General features: G+C 46.6%; 1 protein-coding gene across 3 annotated transcripts in view; it reads right to left on the bottom strand.

Annotated features, from left to right (window-relative positions):
* Positions 1-5398, bottom strand: part of MYH14 (myosin heavy chain 14) — an 86921-nt gene extending 81523 nt beyond the window's left edge. Inside the window, exons 1-2 of one of the 3 annotated variants that reach the window (XM_012812557.2) lie at positions 5360-5398; positions 419-829 (exon numbers count right to left, since the gene is read on the bottom strand). In XM_012812557.2, the coding sequence (XP_012668011.1) occupies positions 419-826 (408 nt within the window). In that variant the 5' untranslated portion in view covers positions 827-829; positions 5360-5398. Of the gene's footprint in view, positions 1-418; positions 830-3117; positions 3658-3690; positions 3818-5359 lie in introns of those variants that run through there. The other 2 variants (XM_012812558.2, XM_023507863.1) reach the window with 2 other exon arrangements.
* Positions 5399-25654: the final 20256 nt, after the last annotated feature.

Genomic DNA, 25654 nt, shown 5'->3' on the forward strand with positions numbered 1-25654 from the left:
AGGCGCCGAGCCAACAGACTCTATCTTGCCTAAGATGAGATTAAATGAATTGATACACGGAAGGCATTTAGCACAAAGCCTAGCATGTAGTTTTCTATACTCACTGGTTCTCATCAATTGTTGTCAGAGGTCCATATCCCTTTCTCAAAACCCTTGGGATGAATTATATTGGAGAAACTGGAATTTTTCATACTTTAGGAAAATAATATGGTTTATCTACCATATATATTATGACACCCCTAATAAGGGTCTGAGTCTGTCCTGGTATTCCAACAATTTATAATTTGGCAACTAAGAGTGGGAATAGTCACAAGACAGGGAATAAAGACTATAAATAGCCTCAAGTTGATTCAGCTGGACTACTGACACCCAGAGCCCCACACCAATAAGGTCCTCCCCTGGGTAGGAGGCCACTCACATAGATGAGGCCAGAGTAGTATCGCTCGCGGAGGTTGTGCAGGACTGAGGCCTCATTGAGGCAGGTCAGCTCAGCCATATCTTCCGCCTTGCTGAATTTGGGTGGATTCATGCGCTGGATCTGGTCCCTTGGTAGCCGCAGCCGCCTTCCGCTCTCCGCCAGCTCCACCTCGGCCTCCTCCTCACCCTCGTCCCTCAGCGCCGCTGCCTCAAACCCATGGAGCTCTGAAGGCACCCACACAAGGCGCCGAGCTGTCCACTCCACCTGTGGTGAGGTTCCAGAGCCCCCAGGCCCACCACCCGTGCTGGGACCACGAGGCGTAAACAGAAATGGCTGGGCCGCCTCAGGCACTGGGCCTGGCCTGGGGGGCACCTTCCGCCCGGGCACCGACATGGTGACTGCTGCCATGGTCTGCAAGGGGGAGAGCAAGAGGTTGGAGGTCAGGTAGAGTCCCATTCCCACTATCTCCCATCCCCACCCCAATTCCCTCAGGCAGCTCCTCTATCTTCCTTCACCAGACCTCTTTTTACACTTCTGCAAAATGGGTCAACAGATCTACCTTACTCATTCCACTCATTCATCTCTCTACTCATTCATTTGATAATTATTCAACAAGCCAAGCTGTGAACAAGGCATGGTTCTAGGCATTGGGAATAGAGCAGAAAGAAGCCAGAAGATTCCTGTTCTCATAAATTTACTTTCTACCCTGGGCTGTCCAATAAGGGAGCCAGTGCCACGTGTAAGCTACCTGGTACTTGAGATAAAGCCCCCAAAGACACCAGATTTCAAAGACAGTATGACCAAAGAAAATAGCTTATTGGTAGTTTTGATACTTGGTGACACACTGAAATGACATTTTGGATATACTGGGTTAAATAAAATATGTCATTAATAGCTCTTGTTCCTTTTTACTTTTTATATTAAATGTGGCCTTTAGAATTTTTTTTTTTTTTTTAGAGACAGAGTCTCACTTTGTCACCCTCGGTAGAGTGCTGTAGCATCACAGCTCACAGCAACCTCCAGCTCTTGGGCTTAGGCGATTCTCTTGCCTCAGCCTCCTGAGTAGCTGAGACTACAGGTGCCTGCCACAACACCCAGCTAATTTTTTGTTGCAGTTTGACCAGGACAGGGTTTGAACCCACCACCCTCAGTATATGGGGCCGGCGCCCTACTCACTGAGCCACAGGCACTGCCCTAGAAAAATTTTTAATTACATGCTTGGCTTGCATTATATGTCTACTGGACAGAGCTGCTCTAATCCCAAGAGACAGATAAGTAAATTATATAGCATGTTAAATGGAGATAAAAGCCAAACAGAGAGATGAAGCAGGGGGCAGGGGATGTTAGGGTGGCAAGGGGAGGCCTCTCTGCTGTGGGATTTAAATGGAGCCCTGTGGGAGATGCAGGGAGCGAGACATGGAGATGTTGGGAGGGCAAGCATGCCAGGCAGCCAGTGCAAAGGCTCTGAGGCAGGACTGTTTCTGTATGTCAGGAGCACTGTCAGGTGGCCCTTGTGACTGGAGCCAAGTGATTGAGTGGGAGAGGGTAGGAGGTGAGGTAAGAGAGGGGACAAAGAGCATGACTTTGCTTTTACTCTAAGATGTGAGCCCAAGGGGGGTATTAATCTGATCTTTGTCATTAGATTCCCTGCTACTTCTGGTCATGCCTGCCTCATGCCAGGCAGAGTCAGATCTCACTGCCTCGGTTAATAGCACATTCCTTCTCCATAAAATGGGGAGACTGGCTTCCTTCGTTCACTCTTCCATGCATTCAATACCCTCTAAGGTCTTTCAAGTACCAGGCTCCACCCAGAGTAGGTCTGGGGGCCCAGAGCTGAGTCAGATGTGAGCCAGGAAGAGCTCCTGGCCTGGGGAGGTGGGGGTGGATCCAGCCCTAGTTTCAAGTCTCAGACCCTGAAACCAGGCACTAGGTGAGCAAGAAGACACTAGGCCCCTCCCTGCCCTCCCAGGAGGCACAGTAGCGAACGCACAGCAATTCCAAGGCAGGAAAAACATTCTCCCTATGCAGAAGCCTGCCCCTGCTCTCCTCCACTGCCTTGAACCTCTGCCCCTCCAGCCCCACACTAGTCACAGATGCTGGGACAGTTCTGTCTCCCCCACCCGTGCTTTTGCCCAATAGACCTAGAGGATCCTGGCATCCCCACCCTCCTCCAACACACTCCTGGAGCAGTCCTTCCAAACCCTGACTCCTGGCTGCCCTACAGGCATCCCCAGATCTGGACCTCCACAGATTCCTGTCTTTTCCTCCCAGGCCCTGTCCTCTCCCCTGCCCCAGCAGCTCTGGATTCCTGGGACTTGAGCCCTGGACTCCTGCACTCTGAAAACAGGAGACATTTCTCCACCTTGTGGGCCCCAGATCACCAAGGTTCACCCCAGGCCTTCAGGATGGCCTTGAAACACCAGAGCCAAGCTCCATTCCTGGGACTTTACCCCCCCATCCTCACTCCACCCACTTCCTCTCCTGCCCTGTGGCCTTTGACCAGGAAAGGTTTGGGAATTTATGCAATCACCCAGCCTTGTGTCTCCCCTCACTGGAGCCAAGAGCCAGCCCAGGGCCCCCTCTGTCCCCTCCTCCCTCAAGTTCAGGAGTCCTGGCCTCCAGCCTCCTATCTTCCAGACCCAAGAGTTTGGACTCCCAGCTCACGCCTCCCCATTGGACCCACAGCACAGGTCTCTCACCTCACTGCAGCAAGGCCAGAGGTGAGGATGCTGATTCTGAAGACAGACTGAAGCCCTCATCAGGTAGGCCAGCAGGCCTGGGCTCCCAACACTGTGCCCCTCTGGCCACTCCGCCCTCCCTCAATGCTCTGCCAGGGCTCATTACTGTCACCTGGGCAGGTAAAAGCACCTGCTCTGGGAGGGGCAGAGACTGCTGGGCTTGAAAAGGAAAAGGAGCCAGGGATCCGCCCCTGGGCAGAGGTTGGTCCCTTGGCATCCAGCCCTCTGACCTCAGCTTGGTGCTAGGATTCAGGAGTATGGGTTCCCAACCTTCCCTTCTTTTCCACCAGGCCCCCAGGCCCCAACCTCTGCTCCTACGGGCAGGGATCCAGGCTCCCAGTTCCTTCCTCCCTCAAGACCCAGGAATGTGGGTCTAGGCCCCAGTCCCTTCTTTGCCCAAGACCCAGGAGTCCCAGCTTACCCTGGCCACCAACCTCCTTCTCGGTTCCAGGAATCTGAGTGTTCGACACCCATTTTCCCTGGACCCAAGGGCCTATGTCCCCGCCCCTTCAACCCTCCAAACTTCGGGACTACCTGGGGCCGCGGGCTGGAGCAGGGAGGGGGAGAGAGCGCGGGAATCCCCGGTCCTTTTCAGAGCTCTCAGGTGCGGCTTACTCCGCAGTCCAAAGAGAGGCGGGACCGTGTGCGTCAAGGGGCGGGACCAGGCTCTGATGTCACCCAGCACCTGCAGGGCTGGGGAAGGGGGCGGGTTCTGGAGCTTCAGGGCCTTTTACTGGGGTTTGGGGAAAGGCGGGGGTGAGGTTGTTGCCAGGTAGGCGGTGGCAGTGGCGCCTGGGGCTCCTCCTCTTCTGGCGAGCAAAGGTTCAGGAACCCACCAGGGAGAAGACTGAACACTGCCCAGCTTCGAATCCCCATAAAGCTTTCTGGGCCTCAGCTTTCCTTGCGGAGAATTGCGGCCAATGAAATTAGTCAAACGATGTGGAGAAAGTTCCCAGCCTAGTGCTTCATCATTTAAATTCTCCGAGCGTCAGTTTCCCCTACCCTGGAAACCGAACAACACAATCAACCGAGTAGGACGAGCACCAAAGCGTCATTCTAGCTTCCTTTGTCTCCAGGGTTGAGGTGAAAAGTAAATAGCTTAGGAGGCTGAGGCAAGAGAATCTCTTGAACCCGAGTTTGAGGTTGCTGTAAGCTATGACGGCACAGCACTTTACTGAGAGCGACAAAGTGAGACTCTGTCTCAAAAAAAAAAAAAAAGACGTAAATAGAGATAAGAGCACTAATATGCGCCGGTGTTTTCCTGCTGTTAGAATAGTTCTTGCAGATCGCAGAAAAGACTCACCAACCAATGAAATAGAGTGCTTTGATGGGGAAAATGAGGCACCGACAGGCGAAGTTACTAAAGTTGTAGAGGAAGAGGGAGAGCTAGGATTCAAGTCCAACCGTTATCTGCCATTATAAAGGAGGGAACTGCAATAGGTCCTCAAAGACGTCAATTTCGCGGTCCCAGTTAGTAACACTGAACCTTCTTTCCTGTCTGCCTCAGGGACCACTGCCTTCCTTAAGGGGTTACTGCGGGATTAAAAAGGTTAAAGGATTCAGCACACAGTTGGTCTTCGAAGTGTTATCTCCACCCAGCCCCTTTGCAATCACCGACTGTGTCCAATCTCAGTGTTTTCCTCTCTATAAGACGGGTACGTTATAACCTCACCACCCCAGATAACAGGATAAAGAAAGGAAATTATTAAGTGATAAAAATAAGACCGCCAAAGTACATCGTAGGTGCTCAAATATGTCTTTCCCCACCCCTCTGCCTCGACCAGTCATGACCCCTGTCCCTGGCACGCAATTTTTACACGTGGAAACAGAAACAGTCATTCTGATGGCTGAGAATTGAAGACGATGACTCAGGTATTACAGCGTCCAAGGTCCCAAAGACAGCCTCAGTTTCCCCTTCTGCGAAATAGGCCGGGAGCCTCAAGCTAGGACCCCGACCGCGCCTCACACCAAGTAGGAACTTGAGCTAGGGGAGTGTAGACGTCCCGCCCCCTACCCCGAAACCCCCAAATTCCCCTCCGCCGTCCTGCAGCTCTCTCAAGGTGAGTGTCGGAGTCACTACGCCCGCCCCTGCCGCCTCTTCCTCGCCGTCCTCCTGGGCCTAGATTGCAGACCCTAACTCCAACCTCCCCGGTCCCGGTCCCGCTCGGCCGCCCCTGTCTAGCTATGGGTCCCAGGCACTTACCGGCTTCCAGGGCCGTCCGGAGGCTTCGGCCTGGGGAGAAAGAGGGGTGGGCCCGCCAGGGCAGCCCCGCCTTCACAAGCACAACAGGAGCAAATCGGCGCCTGCTGCGGCAAGCTACGGCCCCGCCCATGGGGGAGAGAGAGACCGCCAATCAAGAAGAGCGGCTGACAGGTGGGGCCAATCAGAAGTTACCGTAGTGTGCCAGCCGTGGGAAAAGGACCCAGCCGGAGCACAGAGCTAGGCGGTGCGGTCCTGGGTGGGACCCGAGGCCTGATGGGCAGGGGGCGTGACCAATGGCAAGGCGCAGGGGGCGGCCGAAGGAGGGAGGCCCAAGGGGCCGGGTGAATGGACCGCTTTGTGAGCCGGGAATGAATGAGGGCCTTTGTGCCTACTGGCGTGGGGCGGGGGGGCGGCTGGAGGCCGGAATGCCTGGGTCCCCCGAGAGCCGGCGGGCAGGGGAGACAGGAGAGAGAATTCACTTTTGTCGAAAGCCGACCGCGTACCAGCTACTCTCCGAGGCTCTCGCCCACTGGGGATGTGTGGGCGGTGATACCATCAGAATAATCATCATTTATTGAGCGCCCGAAGTTTGCCAGGAGCTGTACTAAGCACGTTACCTGCATGATCTCATTTAATCCTTACAACGAATCCCTTGAATTGGTGCTATTAAGATCTTCATCTTTAGATGAGTAAATGGGGGCTCAGACAGAGGATGTTAATTTCTGAAAGTCAGAGTTGGCAGGAGGCAGAGCAAGAACTCGGATTCTGGCGGTGCCCGTAGCTCAGTGGGTAGGGCGCCAGCCACATACACCAAGGCTGGCAGGTTCAAACCCAGCCTGCGCCAGCTAAACAACAATGACAACTGTAACAAAAAAATAGCCAGGCATTGTGGCGGGCGCCTGAAGTCCCAGCTACTTGGGAGGCTGAGGCAAAAGAATTGCTTAAGCCCAAGAGTTTGAGGTTGCTGTGAGCTGTGATGCCATGGCACTCTGCAAAGGGGACATAGTGAGATTCTGTCTCAAATAAATAAATAGAACTTGGATTCTGCCAAATCTGACTCTAGAACTTGTGCTTTTAACCACCTTGCTATGCCCAAAGGCAGGGTAAGGACCCCCAATTTACAGAGGAAAACTGAGGCTCAGGAGAAACAAGAGACTTCTCAAGGTCATGAAGAAAAAGGCTCCTCTGAGCTGCAGGAGGCTTGCCAGCCTGGCTGTGCTGCCCAGCAGCTGTGTGGACTTGGGCCATTTGCTGGACTTTTTAAAGGTTCCACTTATTTCTGCACCTGTAAAATGAGACTAATGGTCCATCTGCCTTCACCCTTGCCTGTACTGTTGATGGGATTCTCTCAAACTATTCGGACTGGGCCCGCCTCTGTTCAGAACCTTCCATGACTCCCATCTCTTCACTTAGAAAATATCAAAGTCCTCGCCATGGCCCACAAGGCTCAGCATTATGTGGCCCCTTTTGCTCTCTCTGTCCTGATCCCACCTCCACTCCCCTTCATTCTGCTCCAGCCACTCTGGCCTCCTAGCTGTTCCTTGATTTCTGAAACATTCCTCAGGCATGATCCTGCTCCAAGAACTTTGTGTAATCTGTTCCTTCCACCAGAAAAGCTCTTTGGTTTTGCATGGCTGCTTTCTCTCATGTCATCAATTCTACTCCCAGGTCACCTTTTCCAAGAAGCCTTTCCCAGCCATCCAATATTAAACAGTCCCCCTCATCATTCACTTTCACCTTGACCCTATTTTGGTTTTTCTCATAGCACTGATGGTGTTGGTGAATTTATCTGTTTATCATCTGTCTCTCCACTACAGTTTAAGTACTACAAGCACAAAGATCTTTGTTTTGTTCAGTACTGAATGAATCCCCAGGTCCTGGCACCCGGTACGTACTTAATAAAGGTTTGTCAAATAAGTAGTGGCAAGTCCTGTAAGTGTAGTTAAATGAATTAATGCATACAAAGCTCTTAGTATAATCCTGGCACTGGGAAAAAGGCTAAATAAGCAAACACTGATTGTTATTATTGTAATTTATTGCCCCACAAACAGCATACAGGAGAGAACTACATGTACAATAGACTCTCCATAGTTGACTACCTCCCTACATTGACCACCTCCTTAAATTGATCTTTTTTTTTTTTTGAGACAGAACCTCAAGCTGTCGCCCTGGGTAGAGTGCTGTGGCATCACAGTTCAAAGCAACCTCCAACTCCTAGGCTTCAAGTGATTCTCTTGCCTCAGCCTCCCAAGTAGTTGGGGCTACAGGCACCCACCACAATGCCCAGCCATTTTTTGGTTATAGCTGGCATTGTTTGGCAGGCCTGGGCTGGATTTGAACCCACCAGCTTTGGTGTATGTGGCTGGCACCTTAGCCACTTGAGCTACAGGCACCAAGCCAAATTGACCTAATTTTCATAGACCACATTACATATTAGTAATGAGCCTTGTTCCTTATGTTGACCACCTCCATATGTTGACCAGTCTGTTACAGTCCTTTGGGTGGTCAACTTACAGAGGTTCTACTATATATAAAGTCTAGGACAGGGGACAGAAGACAGAGAAAGGGAAGGGGGAAAGTTGAGAAGCAAGAGATGGGGAGACAGAGGAGAGAAGCTGATGTTGAGTGCTGAGAGAAGACATAGTTCAAACATCTAACTCCCAGTGCATTTGCTCAGCAATGGCAAATGCAAGTCACAGAGTTGTCCCTGTCATTGTGAAGTGTTGAGATTCCCATGGCTTTCGGATTGCCATAACCACCTTTTACTTCTTTGTGGATGGGCAAACCAAGTCTCCGGAGGGAAATGCCTTCCCACGAGGACCTCCAGTGCTAATACGGCTCATATAGGCTTTTTGAGACCTGATTGTGTGCTAGGAACATGACCATCATTATTTCAATGTACCTTTATGCCAGCCCTATGACATTGGCACTGTCATTATACCACTTTATAGGCCAGTAACATGCCCAATCTCCTCTTGGCTGCTGGTGGTGGTAGATCTGGGCTCCCACGGGTCAGATCCCTGAATCTGTGCTCTTAACCAAGACAGAGATGAGGGTACCTGTCACTCTGGCTCAAGTATTTTCCATGAAAGCATACTTCAGTGAGGATAACAAGAGGTGCTGTTTAGTGAGTGCTGACTGTGTGCTGGACATCATGCCCTTTGTATATATGAACTCATTAGATTTTCTCAATAACCTTATGAAGTTGGTTACTTTTATTATGCTCAGAAAACTGAGGCTCAGACATAAGGAAATCCTGTATCCAAGGGTACTGGAGAAGAGTGTGGACTGAGATACAACAAAATTTAAAACAGGAAAGAAGGCTTTGGTAGTCACATTTTAACCAGAATCTGCCTGGTAACTGATGATGTCATTAAAGCCACTCAAGGCTAAAGCTACCCAGCAACTAGTGATACCGTCACTCCTGCTAAGGGTGTAAATATGCCTAGTAACTGGAGACATCATTAATTCTGCTCAATCAGTGGAGTAATGGTGACATCACTGAGTGATAATAATGACCTTCCTTTTGTTGAGGGCATTCTATGAGCTGGATGCCTCTGCTAAACACTTTAATAGTTGCTGATATTGGCTCGGTGCCCATAGTTCAATGGTTATGGTGCCACCCACATACACCGAGGCTGGCAGCTTTGAACCTGTCACGGGCTAGCTAAAACAACAATGACAACTGCACCAAAAAATAGCTGGACCTGTGGTCCCAGCTACTTGGGAGGCTGAGGCAAGAGAATCGCTTGGGCCCAGGAGTTTGAGGTTGCTGTGAGGTGTGATGCTACAGCACTCGACCAAGAGCAACATAGTGGGATTCTGTGTCCAAAAAAAAAAAGTTGCTGATATTTATTGAGCACTTACTGTGTTGCAGGCACAGTTCTAAGACCTTTATACATATTAAATCCCGTAATCCTTCCAATAACTCTAGTAACTAAAATGTCATATCCATTTTACAGATGAGGACACTGAGGTATATCTGCCCACACTTGCACAGTTAGAAAGCAACAGAGCCTGCATTTGAACACATGAAGTCAGAGCTTGGATCATACATGAAGCCACCAGAGAAAGGCTGAGAACCAGAGAATCAAGTTCGAAGGAAACACTCCATTGCCTCTGAGATTTTCCTCTGTTTTCTATTCAAGCCTGCCAGAGAAGTTCCTCAGTATAAAGCCCCGAACTCACTTTCTTGTGGAATAAGGCCTCCCCACCAGCCAGTCATCACTTCATTCAGGTACTGGGATCATCCACATTAAACTGTAAGCCCCTGACTGTCTGGGGCTGGGTCTGATGCTTCTGTGGGTCCCCAGAGTGTAATGTAGGCTGAAGAGGAGAGGGAACCAGACAGTGAGGGCAGATGGAATGCCAGGGTGGGTGTGTGCTTAGGAAAAAGGAAATGGAATGTAGGATCATTCTGAGTCTCTAGGACATGGATTCCCGCCAGCAGGCAAAGTCCTCAGATATGACCTTATTATGCAGAATCTGAGTAATGGGCATCACAGGTGCAGGGAAAAAGCCACTGAGGAGCTAAGTGGATATAAAAGAATAAAAAGTTGGGGGCAGCGCCTGTGGCTCAGTGAGTAGGGCACTGGCCCCATATACCAAGGGTAGCAAGTTCAAACCCGACCCGGCCGAACTGCACCGAAAAAATAGCTGGGTGTTGTGGTGGGCGCCTGTAGTCCCAGCTACTGGGGAAGCTGAGGCAAGAGAATCACTTAAGCCCAGGAGTTGCAGGTTGCTGTGAGCTGTGTGATGCCACAGCACTCTACCAAGGGCAATAAAGTGAGACTCTGTCTCTACAAAAAAAAATTAATAATAGTAATAAAAAGTAGGAGCTGAAAGGGGAAGAGACAGGAGAGACAGAGATGGAGCTATTTTGTGGAAGAGAGTTTGGGGGGATTTTTGAGTAATAAAAAAAATTGAGGAAGGGAAAAGGGGAGGGGGAGGATGGGTGGAGGGAGGGTAATTGGTGGGACCACACCTATGGTGCATCTTACAAGGGTACACGTGAAATTTACTAAATGTAGAATATAAATGTCTTAATACAATAACTAAGAAAATGCCATGAAGGTTATGTTAACTAGTTTCATGACAATATTTCAAATTGTATATAAAACTAGCACATTGTACCCCATGATTGCATTAATGTACACAGCTATGACTTAATAGAAAAAAAAATGGGGGAGCAGCTTCAATGCCTGGTGAGAGGGGCTGAATCTTTTTTAAAAAATTTATTGTTGGGGATGCCTTGAGGGTACAAGAAACCAGGTTTCACTGATTGCATTTGTTAGGTAAAGTCCCTCTTAGAATCATGTCTTGCCCTCAAAAGGTGTGGCACACACCAAGACCCTACCACCTTCCCTCCTTCCCTCTGTCTGCTATTGAGAGGGGCTGAATCTTAATAGAGAAAAAAAAAAAAAAGAAGAAGAGGATGCTAGGCTGTGCTGTGAGTCCTCAGTGCAGTCCTGCCTGGGCATTTCTCTGTGACAAAGACTTGAATGGGCCCAGTATTTTATTTTTGGTGGCTGGGCTGTTGTTTTCTCACATGTGACTTGGAGCTGGAACTGACTCTGAGACAAGAGCAAGCTGATGGCCTTGTGTGGGTCATAGATAAGCAACAGGCTCAGTTGCCCAGTTCTGTAACAGTAAATATCTATTGAGAGCCTACTGTGTGGCAGGCATGGTTTTGGCCCAGGAGTCACCAAACTTTTTGTAAAAGGCTAGAAAGTAAATATTTTTTAGCTTTTTGGGCCAGGTAGTCTTGGCTCCAACTGTTCTACCCTGTTCTTACAGCATGAAAGCAGCCAGAGACAACATGTAAATGAATGGGTGAAGTTGTGTTCCAGTAAAACTTTATTTACACAAACAGGGAGCATTTGGCCCAGGGACTATAATTTGTAGACCCCTGTTTTAGACACTAAGGAGAGGGCAGGTAAAAGATATGGTTCTGGGGAGCCAGGCACAGTGGCTCACGCCTGTAATCCTAACATTCTGAGAAGCCAAATGCATAGATTGCCTGAGCTCACAGGTTTGAGACCAGCCTGAGCCAGAGTGAGACCTCGTCTCTAAAAATAGCCAGGCATTGTGGTGGGTGTCTATAGTCCCAGCTACTCAGGAGGCTGAGGCAAGAGGATCGCTTGAGCCCAAGAGTTTGAGGTTGCTGTGAGCTATGATGTCATGGCACTCTACTGAGGGCAACAAAGTAAGACACTGTCTCCAAAAAAAAAGGCTCGGTGCCTGTAGCTCAAGTGGCTAAGGCGCCAGTTACAAACACCAGAGCTGGCAGGTTCAAATCCAGCCCGGGCCTATCAAACAATGACAGCTACAACCAAAAATTGGCTGGGCATTGTGGTGGGCACCTGTAGTCCCAACTACTTGGGAGGGTGAGGCAAGAGAATCGCTTGAGCCTGAGAGTTGGAGGTTGGTGTGAGCTGCGATGGCACAGCACTCTACCCAGGGCAACAGATTGAGGCTCTGTCTCAAAAAAAAAAAAAAAAAAAAAAAGACATACTTCTGGAGCTCATGAAACTCAGACATTAATCTACTCCCTATATAGCAAGCAGAGGGAATCCATTCCCATCTAAGTCAAATCCTGTTTCTGTCCTGCTCAAAGTCTTTCTTTGGCTCCTATCACACTTAGAGTTAAAGCAAAGTCTTTATCCACAAGAGCCTGCACCATCTGGTGTCCTTTGTCTTCTCTCTGCTCTTCCCTCTATCCTTCTCTCACTTCCTCACTTCTTTCCAGCCACACTGACCTCCTTGATGCCCCTCAAACAGGCCAGGCCCAGTCATGCCCCAGGGCCTTTGCACATGCCTTTCTCTCTACACGGAATGCTCTCCCCCTAAATAACCACTTGGTTCCCTCACCTTCAAGTCTCTGTTCAACTGTCACCTCTTCCATGAGTATCCAATACTCTAGACCCCTGACAATGTGTTACTCAGCTATATGCTTTCACAGCCCTCATCATCCTCCAGTCTGTCAGTAACTTACTTATTACCTGTGTTGTTTATCATCTGATGCCCCCACAACATGTTCACTCCATGGAGCTGGAGATTTGTGTCTGTGCTCTGCTGGGTTCTCACCACCCACAACAGAGTCCAGAACACAGTCACTACTCATGAAATATTTGTCAAATAAATGTTTGCATTCTGGTGGTGGACATAGAAAATGAACAAGTGAATGTGTAATCTTAACCCACAGGTGCAAGTCTGGGAGAGTGTTGTGAAGAAAATATAAAGGAGGGTAAGAGAGGGAAGCAGATGATGTTATTTTTGAAAAGGACTAGGCTCAGGCAGCTTCTGTGGCTCAGTGAGTAGGGTGCCAGCCCCATATACAGAGAGTGGCAGGTTCAGACCCGACCCCTGCCAAACTGCAACAACAACAACAACAAAAAATAGCCAGGCGTTGTGGCAGGCGCCTGTAGTCCCTACTCGGGAGGCTGAGGCAAGAGAATCACCTAAGCCCAGGAGCTGGAGGTTGCTGTGAGCTGTGATGCTACAGCACTTTACCAAGGGTGACAAAGTGAGACTCTGTCTGTAAAAAAAAAAAAGAAAGAAAGAAAAAGAAAAGGACTAGGGAGGCCTCTCTGAGGAGGTGATTGATGTTGGGGAAGAAGCATATGACAGTTGATAATGATGAGTAAATAAATGAATGAATGGATGTGTGACTGATGTGTGGATAAATAAATGAATGAATGAGGGAACAGATGACCATTTGAATAGGTGGATGAATGAATGAATGAATAGTATATACAATGAATGACTAAATAAGTGAGCAATGGATGGAAGAATCAAATAATATGTAAGTGGATGGTAGATGAACACACAGATGAAAAGACTGACAGACTGTTGGACAAACAGTCTTCATGTCTTGTCTCTGTTTATTTGTACATACTGTGCCTTCTGCTTGCTACTTCCCTCTCCCCAACTTTCTACCCTAGGGACCTCTAGGTCAATTTCCCAAGGTCCCTCTATGCTCAGAGTGTGCCATAGCCACTATGGTCTCATCCCACTCCTATTCTGTCTCCTGCCCCAGTTTGTCACTCTCATTACAGTGGGTTGGAATGATCCATATGCTGGTGTCTTACAAAACAGCAACCCCTCCAGGGCTGGGGCTGAGTTTGAGTCATGTCTGTGTCCCCAGCCTGACCCAGCACAGGGTCAGTACATGGGATGGGGAGGACATCCAGAGATGTGTGCTGTGCACGTGTGTGAGGGATCAAGTGAGTTTCTGAGCCCAAGGGGTGGGGAGGTGGATGTCTCTGATGGCTCTGTTTTCTGTGGGGGTGCGCTGGTGTGAGTGCGAGATTTGGGGTGTGTTGGGTGACTGGGACCTGGGGTCTGTGTGAAGGGTCTGCATCTCTGGATCTCATCAGGCCTCAGAACCCCCAGACTCCAAAATTAGGAATGGAAACTAGTCATCCATTCTGTGTGACTTTGGGAAAGTCCTGTCCCTCTCTCTAGGCTTCAGCAAATGGGGGCAGACGGCCATTTCTTAGTGCTACCCTGCTAGAAGTTCATGGCCCACTCCTCCTTCTACTTTCCCCAGTAGGTCCACAAAGGTCAGACTCATGCTAGGTCCTTGGAGTCTCTTAGCACAGGATCTGGTGGAACACAGCTTGTCTCAGGAACTAAGAAAATGAATGAAAGTATAACCCTTGTCACCTGTTCAGCTCCTACTCATACTTCAAAACCCAACTCAAAGGTTCTGAAAAGACATTTCTGATTCCTCCTGGCTATCCAAACAATATTAGTTAACACTTTTACGATATTTGTGTTTACTTACACATATGAGTATATTGAATCATTTAACTTACAACAAGCTTCTGGGGTCAGAAGAGAAACTTCTAATGAATAAAATACATCAAAAGTAATGGGATGTCAAATCTGTGATTATAATTATAAAAGGCCACAACTTCTATTGTGCTAAATGACTCTCTCTCTCTGTAAATAAGCTGCAATACTGGAGAGGTTCATGTGGCAAGAAAATGAGAGTAGCCTACAATCAACAGCCTGTGAAATAATTCTGCCAACGACCACAAGTGAGCATGGAAAACTGGTCTCTCTGCAGTCGAGCCTTGATAGGAGACCATAGCCCCAGCCAGCACTTTGATTACAGCTTTGAGAGACCCTGAAATACAGTGTCACTTTTAAAACATTATTTTCTTTTTTGAGACAGAGTCTCACTATGTCCACCTCAGTAGTGTGCTGTGGTATCACAGCTCACAGCAACCTCAAACTCTTAGGTTTAAGCAATTCTCTTGCCTCAGCCTCCCACGTAGCTGGGGCTACAGGCACCCACCACAATGCCTGGCTATTTTTTGTTACAGTTGTTATTGTTGGTTAACTGGCCCAGGGTGGGTTTGAACCTGCCCACTTCAGTGTATGTGGCCAATGCTGTAACTACTGTGCTACAGGAGCTGAGCCTAAAACATTATTTTCTTTTAAAATTAAAACAATTTTACTGTGGCATATGTATACCATGGAATACTATTCAGCCATTAAAAAGGAGACTTTACATCTTTTGTATTGACCTGGATGGAGTTGAAGCACATCCTTCTTAGTAAAGTACCATAAGAATGGAAAAGCAAGTGTCTAATGTACTCAAAACTAATATGAAGCCAGTAGATGAACTAATACATGCCCATACAAGAGAAAATTCAATTCAAGTTGGGGGGAGTAAGGGGAGGCGGGAGAGGGATTGATGTGTTCCCACCTAATGGGCACAATGTAAGTGTATATGGCACACCTCCGGGGTGAGGGGCACAACTACAACAGGGACTTCATCAAACCAAGGCAAAAATTTAAACTAATCATTTGTACCCTTATATTAATCTGAAATAAAATTAAAACAATTTTAATTATGAAGATAAAAAGTATGAAATGACAAGGTAACATTTCCCTTGACCAACATCCTCCATCTCATTTCCCCAAACAAATGTACTCCTGATAATATTTTGGAGTGGATTGATTTATTATCAAGTAGGTATCTTCTTTGGAGGAGGGTACTAATTACAGCTTCCCTTTATTGGAAGATCATATTTGCTGGCACCATTTTAAATGTTTTGTAGATGTTCAGACTATACATCCGTCTTGTGAAGCAAGCACCGTAGACGGTCGCATGTTACAGATAAAGAAATTATGACTAAGAGAATTTACAATGTCATACCAGCTCACACAGTTAGGGTGCCAGGGCTGGGATCTGAACCCAATTGGACCAAGAGTATCCAACCACTACTGTTCTACCTGACAGGATCCCCAGAGAAGCTGATTGTGGTTACATCTAGGTCTGCAGTTCCCAGTCTTTGTCTGGGCAGCTCACTTAGAAGGCAGGTCCCAGGGTACCACCCCAGAGGTGCCAGAAGAGTAGATCTGGGCGGGCTCAGGAATCTGCAGTTTTACAGATTCCCAGGTGATCTTGTAACAGGTGGTTCTTGATCATACCTAGACCAAAACAATTGGTTCCTCTTGTCTCAACACCTCCTACATCCAGTACATCAGCAAATATTGTCAACTAACTGGACCTTCAAGATATATCCAGAATCTGACTCCTTCCTTCCACCCCATTACAGCATTCTGATCTAATCCACAATCATCTTCTGTCTGAGACCATTGCAGCTGCCTCTGATTCTCGTTGAGCCTGTTCCCCACAGGGCGGTCAGAGGGGATCTTCTTAGGACTCAAGTCAGTTGCAGATCCCTCATGTGACTCCTGTCTCACGTGAATAAAAGCAAAGTCCTCACCATGGACCACAGGGCCCTGGGGGGATCTGGTCCCCTCTGTCCCTTCTTTACCTCCACCCTGCCCCACTATCTCCTTCCACTACATCCACACTGGCTTCCTTCCTGTTCCTTGAATGCAAAGGAGGCATTCCTTCCTCAGGGCCTTTGCACAGGTGGTTCCCTCTGCTGGTAACACTCTTCCTCCCAGACATCCCCCTAGTGCTCCTCTATTCACTCAGGCCTTAAATGATACCTTCACAATGAAGCCTTCTCTGGCTCCTCTGAGATGCCTCAACCAGACTGCAGGAGCCCCAGTCCCCTTTACCTGCTCTCCTATTTGTTTTTCCACATTTGATCTTTTCTCGTATTATACCATTATACCATTTTACTGTGTTTACTACTTATTGTCTGTCTCCCTTCAACAACAGAATATCCGCCCTCTAGAGGGTGAGGACTCTATTTTATTTACCTACTGTCCTCAGAACCTAGGACAGTTCCTTGCCCATAGCAAGCGCTCAATAAATATCTGTCGAATGAATGAAATAAATGCTTTGTCCTAGCTGGTAGGATGCCAGGGAACTTTTAACTTCCTCATTACTTTCACATGCTGCTGTTATTTTCTAACACGATCATAGTTACCTTGTAATTAGGAAGGAGAAAAAAGCCATGAAAGCTATTTTTAGGACATTATTTGCTTTTTGAATCAAACCATTTCCAATTCTCAGTTACACAAAAAGAAAAAATATTCAGACAAGAGGGTAACATTTCCCTTAACCAACCCCCTTCTTTTCACTCCTCCTCCCAGATGTACCCCTCATAATATTTGGAAGTAGATGCTCCCAAAGACACTTAATAAAGCACTTATGTACATCAGGGTCAGCAAACAACAGCCCCTGGGCCACATCTGGCCTGCTGCCTGTGTTTCTAAGTCAGGTCTTATTGGAACACAGCCATGCTCATTGGTTTAGTATGGTCTCTAGCTGCTTGAGTTAAGTAGTTATGACAGAGACCATATGCTCAAAGCTGAAAATATTACCCACTGGGAAAAAGCTTGCCAGCTCCTGACTTACATGTATAGATAATAACTGAGGAATATTCCTTCTGATTTCTTGTGTTTAGGGAAATAGGATGATACTTGATATAGGAAACTCAGACTTGTTTTTCTCACTTAGCAATATGCCTTGGGGAACTACATTTAAATTTGCCTTAACGGAGGCTCCTGTAGCTCAGTGGGTAGGGTGCCAGCCACATACACCCAGGCTGGTGGGTTTGAACCCAGCCCCGGGCCAGCTAAACAACAATGACAACTGCAAGAAAAATAAAATAGCTGGGCATTGTGGTGGGTGCCTATAGTCCCAGCTACTTGGGAGGCTGAGGCAAGAGAATCACTTAAGCCCAAGAATTAGAGGTTGCTCAGGAGGTGCCTGTGGCTTGAAGGGGTAGGAAACTGGCCCCATATACCAGAGGTGGTGGGTTCAAACCCAGCCCAGGCCAAAAAAATAAAGAGAGGTTGCTGTGAGCTGTGATGCCATGGCACTCTACCTATCCAGGGCGACAGCTTGAGACTCTGTCTCAAAAAATGAAATGAAATAAATTCGCCTTAACATTTATAGTTCCTTTGACTCCTCTCCCACTGGTGGAACTGTTTTTAGTGGGTTTCCATTTTTCACCTGTACAAATGGCGGTTCACGGAACGTTTGCCTTTCTACTTCCTCATGCACAAGTAGGAATATTGCTGTGTCAAAGAGTACATGCAGTTAAGATTTTATAGATGTTGCCAAACTGCCACCCACAACACTATTTTCCTTTTAGAAAAAAAATGAAAAAGAAACCAGTGCAGTCAAGGATTTATTGCACAGCTATTCTGTACAAGGCTCCACCCCCTGTAATTCCCTGACCTATAATTCCCTGACCCTGGATCTCACCATGGACCTTCTTGGCCCTTTGTGCTGGCTGTTCCCTTCTCCACCCTTCTCTGCCTGATGACATACTGCTAAGGCTTCCAAATCCAGCTTAGACGATGGGGTAGAATTTTGTGACATTAACTGTGCCTTTATCCTGGGACCCAGCACTCCCACTTCCAAGTAAGTACCCTAGGGCAGCTGCCCGGGTGACACATGAAGACATGTTCAAGGATGCCCAGGGCAGCATTGTGGGTGGGAATGGGCAGGTGAAGATACATGGGGCCTGTTACACAAGTAGTCAATAGTAAAAGCAAGAGGACCTCTTCATGGCATTCTAGAAGCGATAGATCGGGAGAAAGATCCTAAACACATGATGTTGAGTGGAAAAAGTAAAACATAAATCAGGGTGTATAGCACAGTTTCAAAGAAATAATCTATCTTTCATATCCATTTAGAAGATGTAATTATATAAAAACAACCCTGGGCGTGGACGTTAAACCTGTTGGGGTTTGTTTACAGGGTGCTGGGAGGAAACAAGTGTGAGAGGGGAGAATTAAAGGGAAAAAGGAAAAAGAAAGCAAAAAGGGGATAAGGACAAATGATAGAAAGACAAGTACGGAAAATACAACACAGCTCTGTGCACCTAACTTCATGGCCCCAAAAGCAGCCATCGTGGAGGCCCTCTCTTCTCAGAAGCCTTCTGCAAACTATGTCCCCAACCCTCCGTTTCCTTCTCAACCAGAGTCAGTCTCTCTCTTCTCAGTTCCCGCTAATGCCTTCTGCGACCAGCGTGAAAGCACAATGTTACCAGACTGAGTCTGTGTCTACGGCTGTCCCCCAAACCAGAGTAGGAACCTGTTGAAGGAAAGGATCCAAATCCGCACCTCAATTCTCCTGCTCTGTGGAAGGGAGTAGTGAGAATAGTATCTTCCATATAGAGTTGTTAGAGGACTAATTAATTAATGCAGGTCCTCTGCTTAGTGATGTCAGCACATTGCATACTCTCAGTAATTGCTGGTGGCTATTACTGTCATTATTACTATTGGGATTTAGCTTTGTGACATTGGGGAAGGCCTTGCCCCAAGCCCCCTCCTTCAGGAAGCCTTCCCTGATTGTTCCACAGGAATCCCTGTCTACACCTGTGGTACCTCCATTATCGCCTCTTCCCCAGGTGTGGACACTGCCTGCTCACCTGTCCATCTCCCCGACTGGGCCGGGAACTCCTCAAGGACCGGGACCAGGGTTGGTTTGCCTTAGATTCCTCAGAGCTTGGCATAGTAGCTGGTGCCACTGGGGCCTTTGGGACTGTCTTCCCACCTGAACAGAATGCAGGCTGGGAAGGCAGATAAGGCAGGTGTATAATTAACGAATATATGGCGGGCTGTATATGATAACAGCCCATTGACAAGGTTAGAAACTGTATATGCTGAGCCCTAACCTGGCCGTAACCCACCTCCTGCCTCCTCCTACCACTGCCCTGCGTGTTCTCTGCATTCCAAGCTCCAGGTCGGCACACCTGTCCCAGGAGCCTTCCTTGAGCCAGGGCAGGGCCCTCTCCTTGGAATGTCCTTCCGCCTCCTCCTACATCCTCACTGTGCCAAGGGGTACAGAGGTCTGCAGGTAACACCACTGTCTTACTCCTACTGGAGAAATAGGATTCTCAATCTTTAGGCATGAGGCCAAGAGGATTTCTTGGCAAAAACTTAAGGACTCTTCCCTAGAATAGATTTCTTAAAGTCAGGTTCATTGGGAGTATAATTTATGTACACATTTATCATTTTTGAGTGCATATGAAATTTTATGCTATAACTTATATATGTGTACCTACAAAGTAAAATTCACCCTTTTTAACGTACAATTCTATGAGTTTTAACAAATGCTTACAACTGTGTACCCACAGCCACAATCGAGACACGACAGATCCACCACTGCAGCAAATGCCCTCGTGTCCCTTTGCAGCCAAGCCTTCCCTCACCCTAGCCATCACTGCTATTTCCTATCCTCCGAGTTTTGCCTTTTCTAGAACATCATTGAAATGGAACCATTCAGTAGCCTTCTCAGTCTGACTTCTTTCATTCAGCACAATGCGGTTGAGATCCATCTGTGTTGCTGCATGTTTTCCATTGCTGACCAGTAATTGCACGGGTGTTCCACAGTCTGTACATTCCCCAGTAGAAGGAGATTTAGCTTGTATCAGTCTTTAGTGAGGTGGTGATAATGAATATGGGACACTGTTTTTAAAGGCTAAAATTAATGCATGTTATTTGCCATAATGAGTTACTACATCACATCCACTAGAATGGCTAAAATAAACAAGACTGTAGGTGACGATGTGGGGCAGCTGGAGGTCTCACACACTGCTGGTGGGTATGTGAATGGCACAAAATCACAGAGGTCAGTGGAATTATACCCCCACCCCCACCAAAGATGCCCACATTCTAATCCTTGAGGCCTTTGAACATGTTACCTTACATAGTAAAAGAAACCTTCCAGATATAGGTAAATTAAAGATTTTGGTGAAGAGTGAGTATCTGGTTATCCAGGTGCCCGATGTAATCACAGGGAACTTGAAAGAGTCAGAGAAGGAGATGTGATGACGCAAGCAGATTGTTGGAGAGATATGATGTAGATGTCAAGCTGTCACACAGCTGGCTTTGAACATGGAGGGAAAGGGTGAGAGGCCACAGATCCAGCTAATTTTTCTATTTTTAGTAGAGAGGAGGTCTGACTCTTGCTCAGGCTGCTCTCAAACTCCCCAAGCTCAAGTAATCTTTCTACCTCAGCCTTCCAAAGTGCTGAGATTATAGGTGTGAGCCATGGTGCCCAGCTTTAACCATAGTTTTAAAAAAACATCCAGTAAACCATTTTGTTAAATTGTGTTTCATCTTGTTATCTTGACATTGTTCATTGCAACAAAATTTTAAAATACAGTTTTGTTTTGTTATTATGAAATAGCAAAATAACAATGATAGCTGAGTTTAACTATGATTACTACATAACTTTGGTGTTCTGACAATGGGTAGGCAGGGACGGGATGAGTAATAAAGTGAAATCCCCAGCACACAAGTGAAAAATAACATGATGAATAGTTGGAGTCCTGCAAAATGTTCTTTCAACATCGTATCCACTGTTGTGAGTGTCCAGTGAACACTCAAGTAGCCACTGGCTAGATTCTCCATTCTGCTGTATTTGCTTTATTACATACAAATCTGCTTATCCTTCTTCCCATCTCAGTGGTTCTGAATGAGGGACAAATTTGCTCCCTGGGGGACATTTGGCAATATCTGGTCACAACCTGCATGGAGAGGGGTCCCATTGACATTGAGTGGGTAGGAGCCAGATGCCATCAACATCCTACATTGCACAGGACACCTCCAGAAAACAGAATTCTCTGGCCCCAACTGTCAATGGTGCTGAAGTTGACTCTGCAGTCGTTCTCTTCATTGGAATAATTTGCAGACATTGGTACACTTCAGTATGAAACACTTTATTGCACACATTATTAACTCAAGCTCAATATTTGCCCCATATACTGGAGGTGGTGGGTTCAAACCTGGCCCTGGCCAAAAAAGAAAAAAAAAGAAATGCACAATTTCTGAGTACACCATTCAATGAATTTTAACAAATATATGTGTCCAACTATAAAAAAAAGAACATTTCCTTACCCTAGAAAGTCACTTCTTGCTATTCCCTATGAACTCCTACCTTGCCCCTCCCCAAGTCCTACCCTAGGCAACTACTTAATGTTCTGATTTTTGTTACTGTAGGTTAGCTTTGTCTGTTCTAGGTCTTTTTATAAATAGAATCATATAATGTGATCTTTTGTGTTTCTTTCACTTAGCATGCATGATTTTGTGATACTCAAACACGTTGTTATTTGTACCGGTCATCTGTCCCTGTTCAATTGCTGTCTGATATTCTGTTGCATGGAAGTGCCCACTTTATCCCTTTTCATGTTCACAGACACCTTGGGTATTTACAGTTTGGTGTTTTATTATGAATAAAGCTGCTATCAGCATTCTTACACAAATATATTTATGGACACATATTTTCATTCCTTTTGGGGTGAATACCTAAGAATGAAATTTCTTGGTCATAGAGTGGGTGTCAATTTACTTCATAAGGAAATGCCAGACTTCTATCTATCCAAGTTGGCTCTTTTAGCTTCCAATGGCTGCTATAACAAATCAGCATGAACTTAGTCCCTTAAAATGGCATGAATTTATTATCTTATAGTTCTGGAAGTTAGAACTGAAATAGGTTTTGCAGGGCCAATCCTCCCCAAGGCTCTGAGGGGGATTAGTTTCCATCCCTTTTGCAGATTCCAGAAGCCACCTTTATTCCCTAATCCCGTCACTCCAACCTTTCCTCTGTCATCACATCTCCTTCTCTGACTATGATCCTCCTGTCTCCCTCTTGTAAGGACCTTTGGGATGACAGTTAGGGTCTACCCAAGTAATCCAGATTGTCTCCCCATCTCAAGGTCTTTCACTTAATCCCATCTGCAAAGTCCCTTCTGCCATGTAAGATCACATATGCACAGGTTCTGGGGATAAGGATGTGGATATCTATGGGAGCTATTATTCTGCCTACCTTCTATTTTTTTTTTCTTGTGTATGTGGGGATATTATTCTGTCTTCTTTATCAAACTTTGACATTGTCAGTCTTTTCTTTTCATTCTTTGTCTTGTCTTTTCTTTTTTTTCTTTTTTGAGATGTGGTCACACTCTTGCCCAGGCTAGAGTGCAGTGGTGTCTTCATAGTTCACTGTAACCTTGAACTCCTGGGCTAAAGCAATCCTCCCACCTCAGCCTTCTGAGTAGCTAGGATTACAGGTGCACACCACCAGTCCTGACTACTTTTTTTTTTTCTTTTCTGAGACATAGTCTTACTCTGTTGCCCAGCCTAGAGTACAGTGGTGTCATCATAGCTCACAGCAATGATGAGCTATGTCAACATTGCTAACAGCAACTTTAAACTCCTGGGTTCAAGCGATCCTCCTGCCTCAGCCTCCCAAGTAGCTGGGATTATAGGTACTAGCCACAACGCCCAGCTAATTTTTCTCTTTTTAGTAGAGATGGGGTCTGGTTCTTGCTTAGGCTGGCCTTGAACATCTGAGCTCAAGTGATCCACCTGCCTCAGCCTCCCAGAGTGTTAGGATTTCAGTAGTGAGCCACTGAGCCTAGCCTTTTAAAAATTTTTTGTAGATGCTGGCAAGGTGGTTCACACCTGTAATCCTAGCATTCTCAGAAGCTGAGGCAGGTGGATTGCTTGAGCTCAAGAGTTTGAGACCAGCTGAGAAAGAGCGAGACCCTCATCTCTACTGAAAAAAATAGAAAAACTGAAGCAAGAAGATCACTTGAGCCCAAGAATTTGAGCTTGCAGTGAGCTATGATGATGCCATGGTCCTCTACTCAGGGCAAGAGAATGAAACTCTATTTCAAAAGTAAACAAACAAATAAATACTTTGTGTGTGTGTGTGTGTGTAGAAACAGGGTCTCACTGAGGTGCCCAGGCTGGTCTCAAACTCGTGGCCTCAAGCAATCCTCTGGTCTCAGCTTTCTGAAGCTCTGGGATTAGAGGTGTGCGTCACCGCGCCCAGCCAGTGTTTTTAAGGCCAGCTTTGCAGTGGGTGTGTTCTATCTCACTGCAGTTTCAATTTGTTTTTCTCTGATGACTAATCATGTTCAGCATTTCTTTTCACATGTTTATTGGCATTGAATTTCCTCCTTCATTAAGTCCCTGTCCAGATCTTTTGCCCATATTTTAACTAGGTTATTTGGCTTTTGTTACTGAGTTCCAGGAGGAAAGTGTGCCTTTTTTATTTGACTAGCTTCTGCCAAATTGTCCTCTACATTCACTTTTCCAGTTGGTACTCCTGTCCCCCACGTAGAAAGTTTCTAATCTGCTCCTCGTTTTTATTCTTCTTTACCTCAGTCCTTGAGGCTTCGTGTCTTTGGGATAACAAGGGGCATTTTTATACTTCTGGGGAGTAGGCTTAGTTCTAGAACCACACTGTCCAACATGGAAACTGCTAGTTATACAGGGATGTATAACTTTGAGTGAATTAAAATTAAATAGGATTAAACATTTCAGCTCTTCAATCCCAGCAACCAAAATTTATTTAATTTTTTAAGGCAGATGATCAAAGAAATGTTTATCTCTAAATATCCTGTGCATGGGGGGAACCAAAAGAATGATTCCAGTAGCCCAATTTTAAATGATCAACACCCAAGTGAGGCTGGTGATGACTGTGTTGGCGGCACGGATATTCCACATTTCCGTTATCATGGCAAGTTCTGTAAGTCTCTACAGAGAAACCAACCTGTCCCTTGCAGGGATGGCCTTTCCTAAGTTCACACAGATGTTATTATGTCCGACAATTGCCTTTCCAGTGAGAGTGAGGAAAGGAAGAAATAAAGGAGAGGAGAGAATAAGAAAGGAAAAAAAAAAATCCAACCATAAAAGTAAGAGTTGTCTGGCACTTTCTAAGTACTCATTACATTTTAAAAAAACACACACACTTGGTAAATGAACATTACCAAGGACCAGGTACTTGGCCTTTGAGTTTATCTGATATGTGTTTACTCCCAGGGAAATAGGAGGCCCCAAAGAGAAATACACTCATGCCAAGACTCTCCCAAACAGCAGAGGGATTAACCCCTCATGTTCCACATACTTCTTGGAGCCAGCCATCCTGGAAGGAAATCTCTCTGAAATATGTCATCTACTTATGCTAAAACAGAGCTCATTATCTTCCTCGCCAAACCTGCTCTATTACCTGTGTTTTCCCTCTTGGTCAATGCATCCCTTTCCATTTATGCAGTCATCCGGGTTAGACACAGGGGCATCATCCTGCTCTCACACCTCCCTCCTCCTTGCCCAACCCCCCACACATAAGTTTCTTGCCCCTGTCTCTGCCCCCTCCCCAAGCCTTCTTAATTATCCCTAGGGCCACATCCTCAATTCAAGCTTTGTTCTCGCTCACCTGGACTCTTGCTCCAGCCTCCTCCCCAGGCTGTAGGTTCTCCTCTCCAGCCTGTACCCCACACAGCCCTGGAGGGTTTTTCTACACCCAATTGATCATGCCCATCCCCTGTTCAAGCCCTTCCATGGCTCCCCAGTGCTTTGGGGACAATACCCCAGTCCTTTAGGTTGGTGTTGAAATGTTCTTTCATCTCTGCATAAGCATGGCTCCCTTTACCCAAAATTCCATCCTTCTCTGCCCTAGTAAACTCCTACTCATCCTTGAACACCCAGCGTAAATACTGCTTCATCCAGGGAGCCTTCTCTGACTCTGGGCCCCTGCTGTACTGTATGAGACCTGGGTCACCCATTGATTTCTCTCTGTTGTGAGTTTCTGACCACCTATTAGTTTTCCTTGGGAACGTGTAATCCCTGGAGGGGAAATCACTTACTTGTCCTGGTCGCCACATCTTGGACAGGGCCTAGCACATAGTGGTACTCAGTAAATGTGTGCTGGGAAAAAAATAGTAGTTAACATCAAAGGAATTCTGTGTAAGAAATAATAGGTTTATGTAATAGGAAGATAAATAATAGGAAGATAAAACCTTAAGAAAGTGATCAAAGCTAATACGTACATGTATATATTACCAATAAACATGAGGGGCCTCCTGATATCATGCACTGAGAAGGACATGGCATCAC

This window comes from Otolemur garnettii, unplaced genomic scaffold (genome assembly GCF_000181295.1).
Source record: "Otolemur garnettii isolate 467f Iridium unplaced genomic scaffold, OtoGar3 scaffold00211, whole genome shotgun sequence".
Taxonomy (NCBI): Eukaryota; Metazoa; Chordata; class Mammalia; order Primates; family Galagidae; genus Otolemur; species Otolemur garnettii.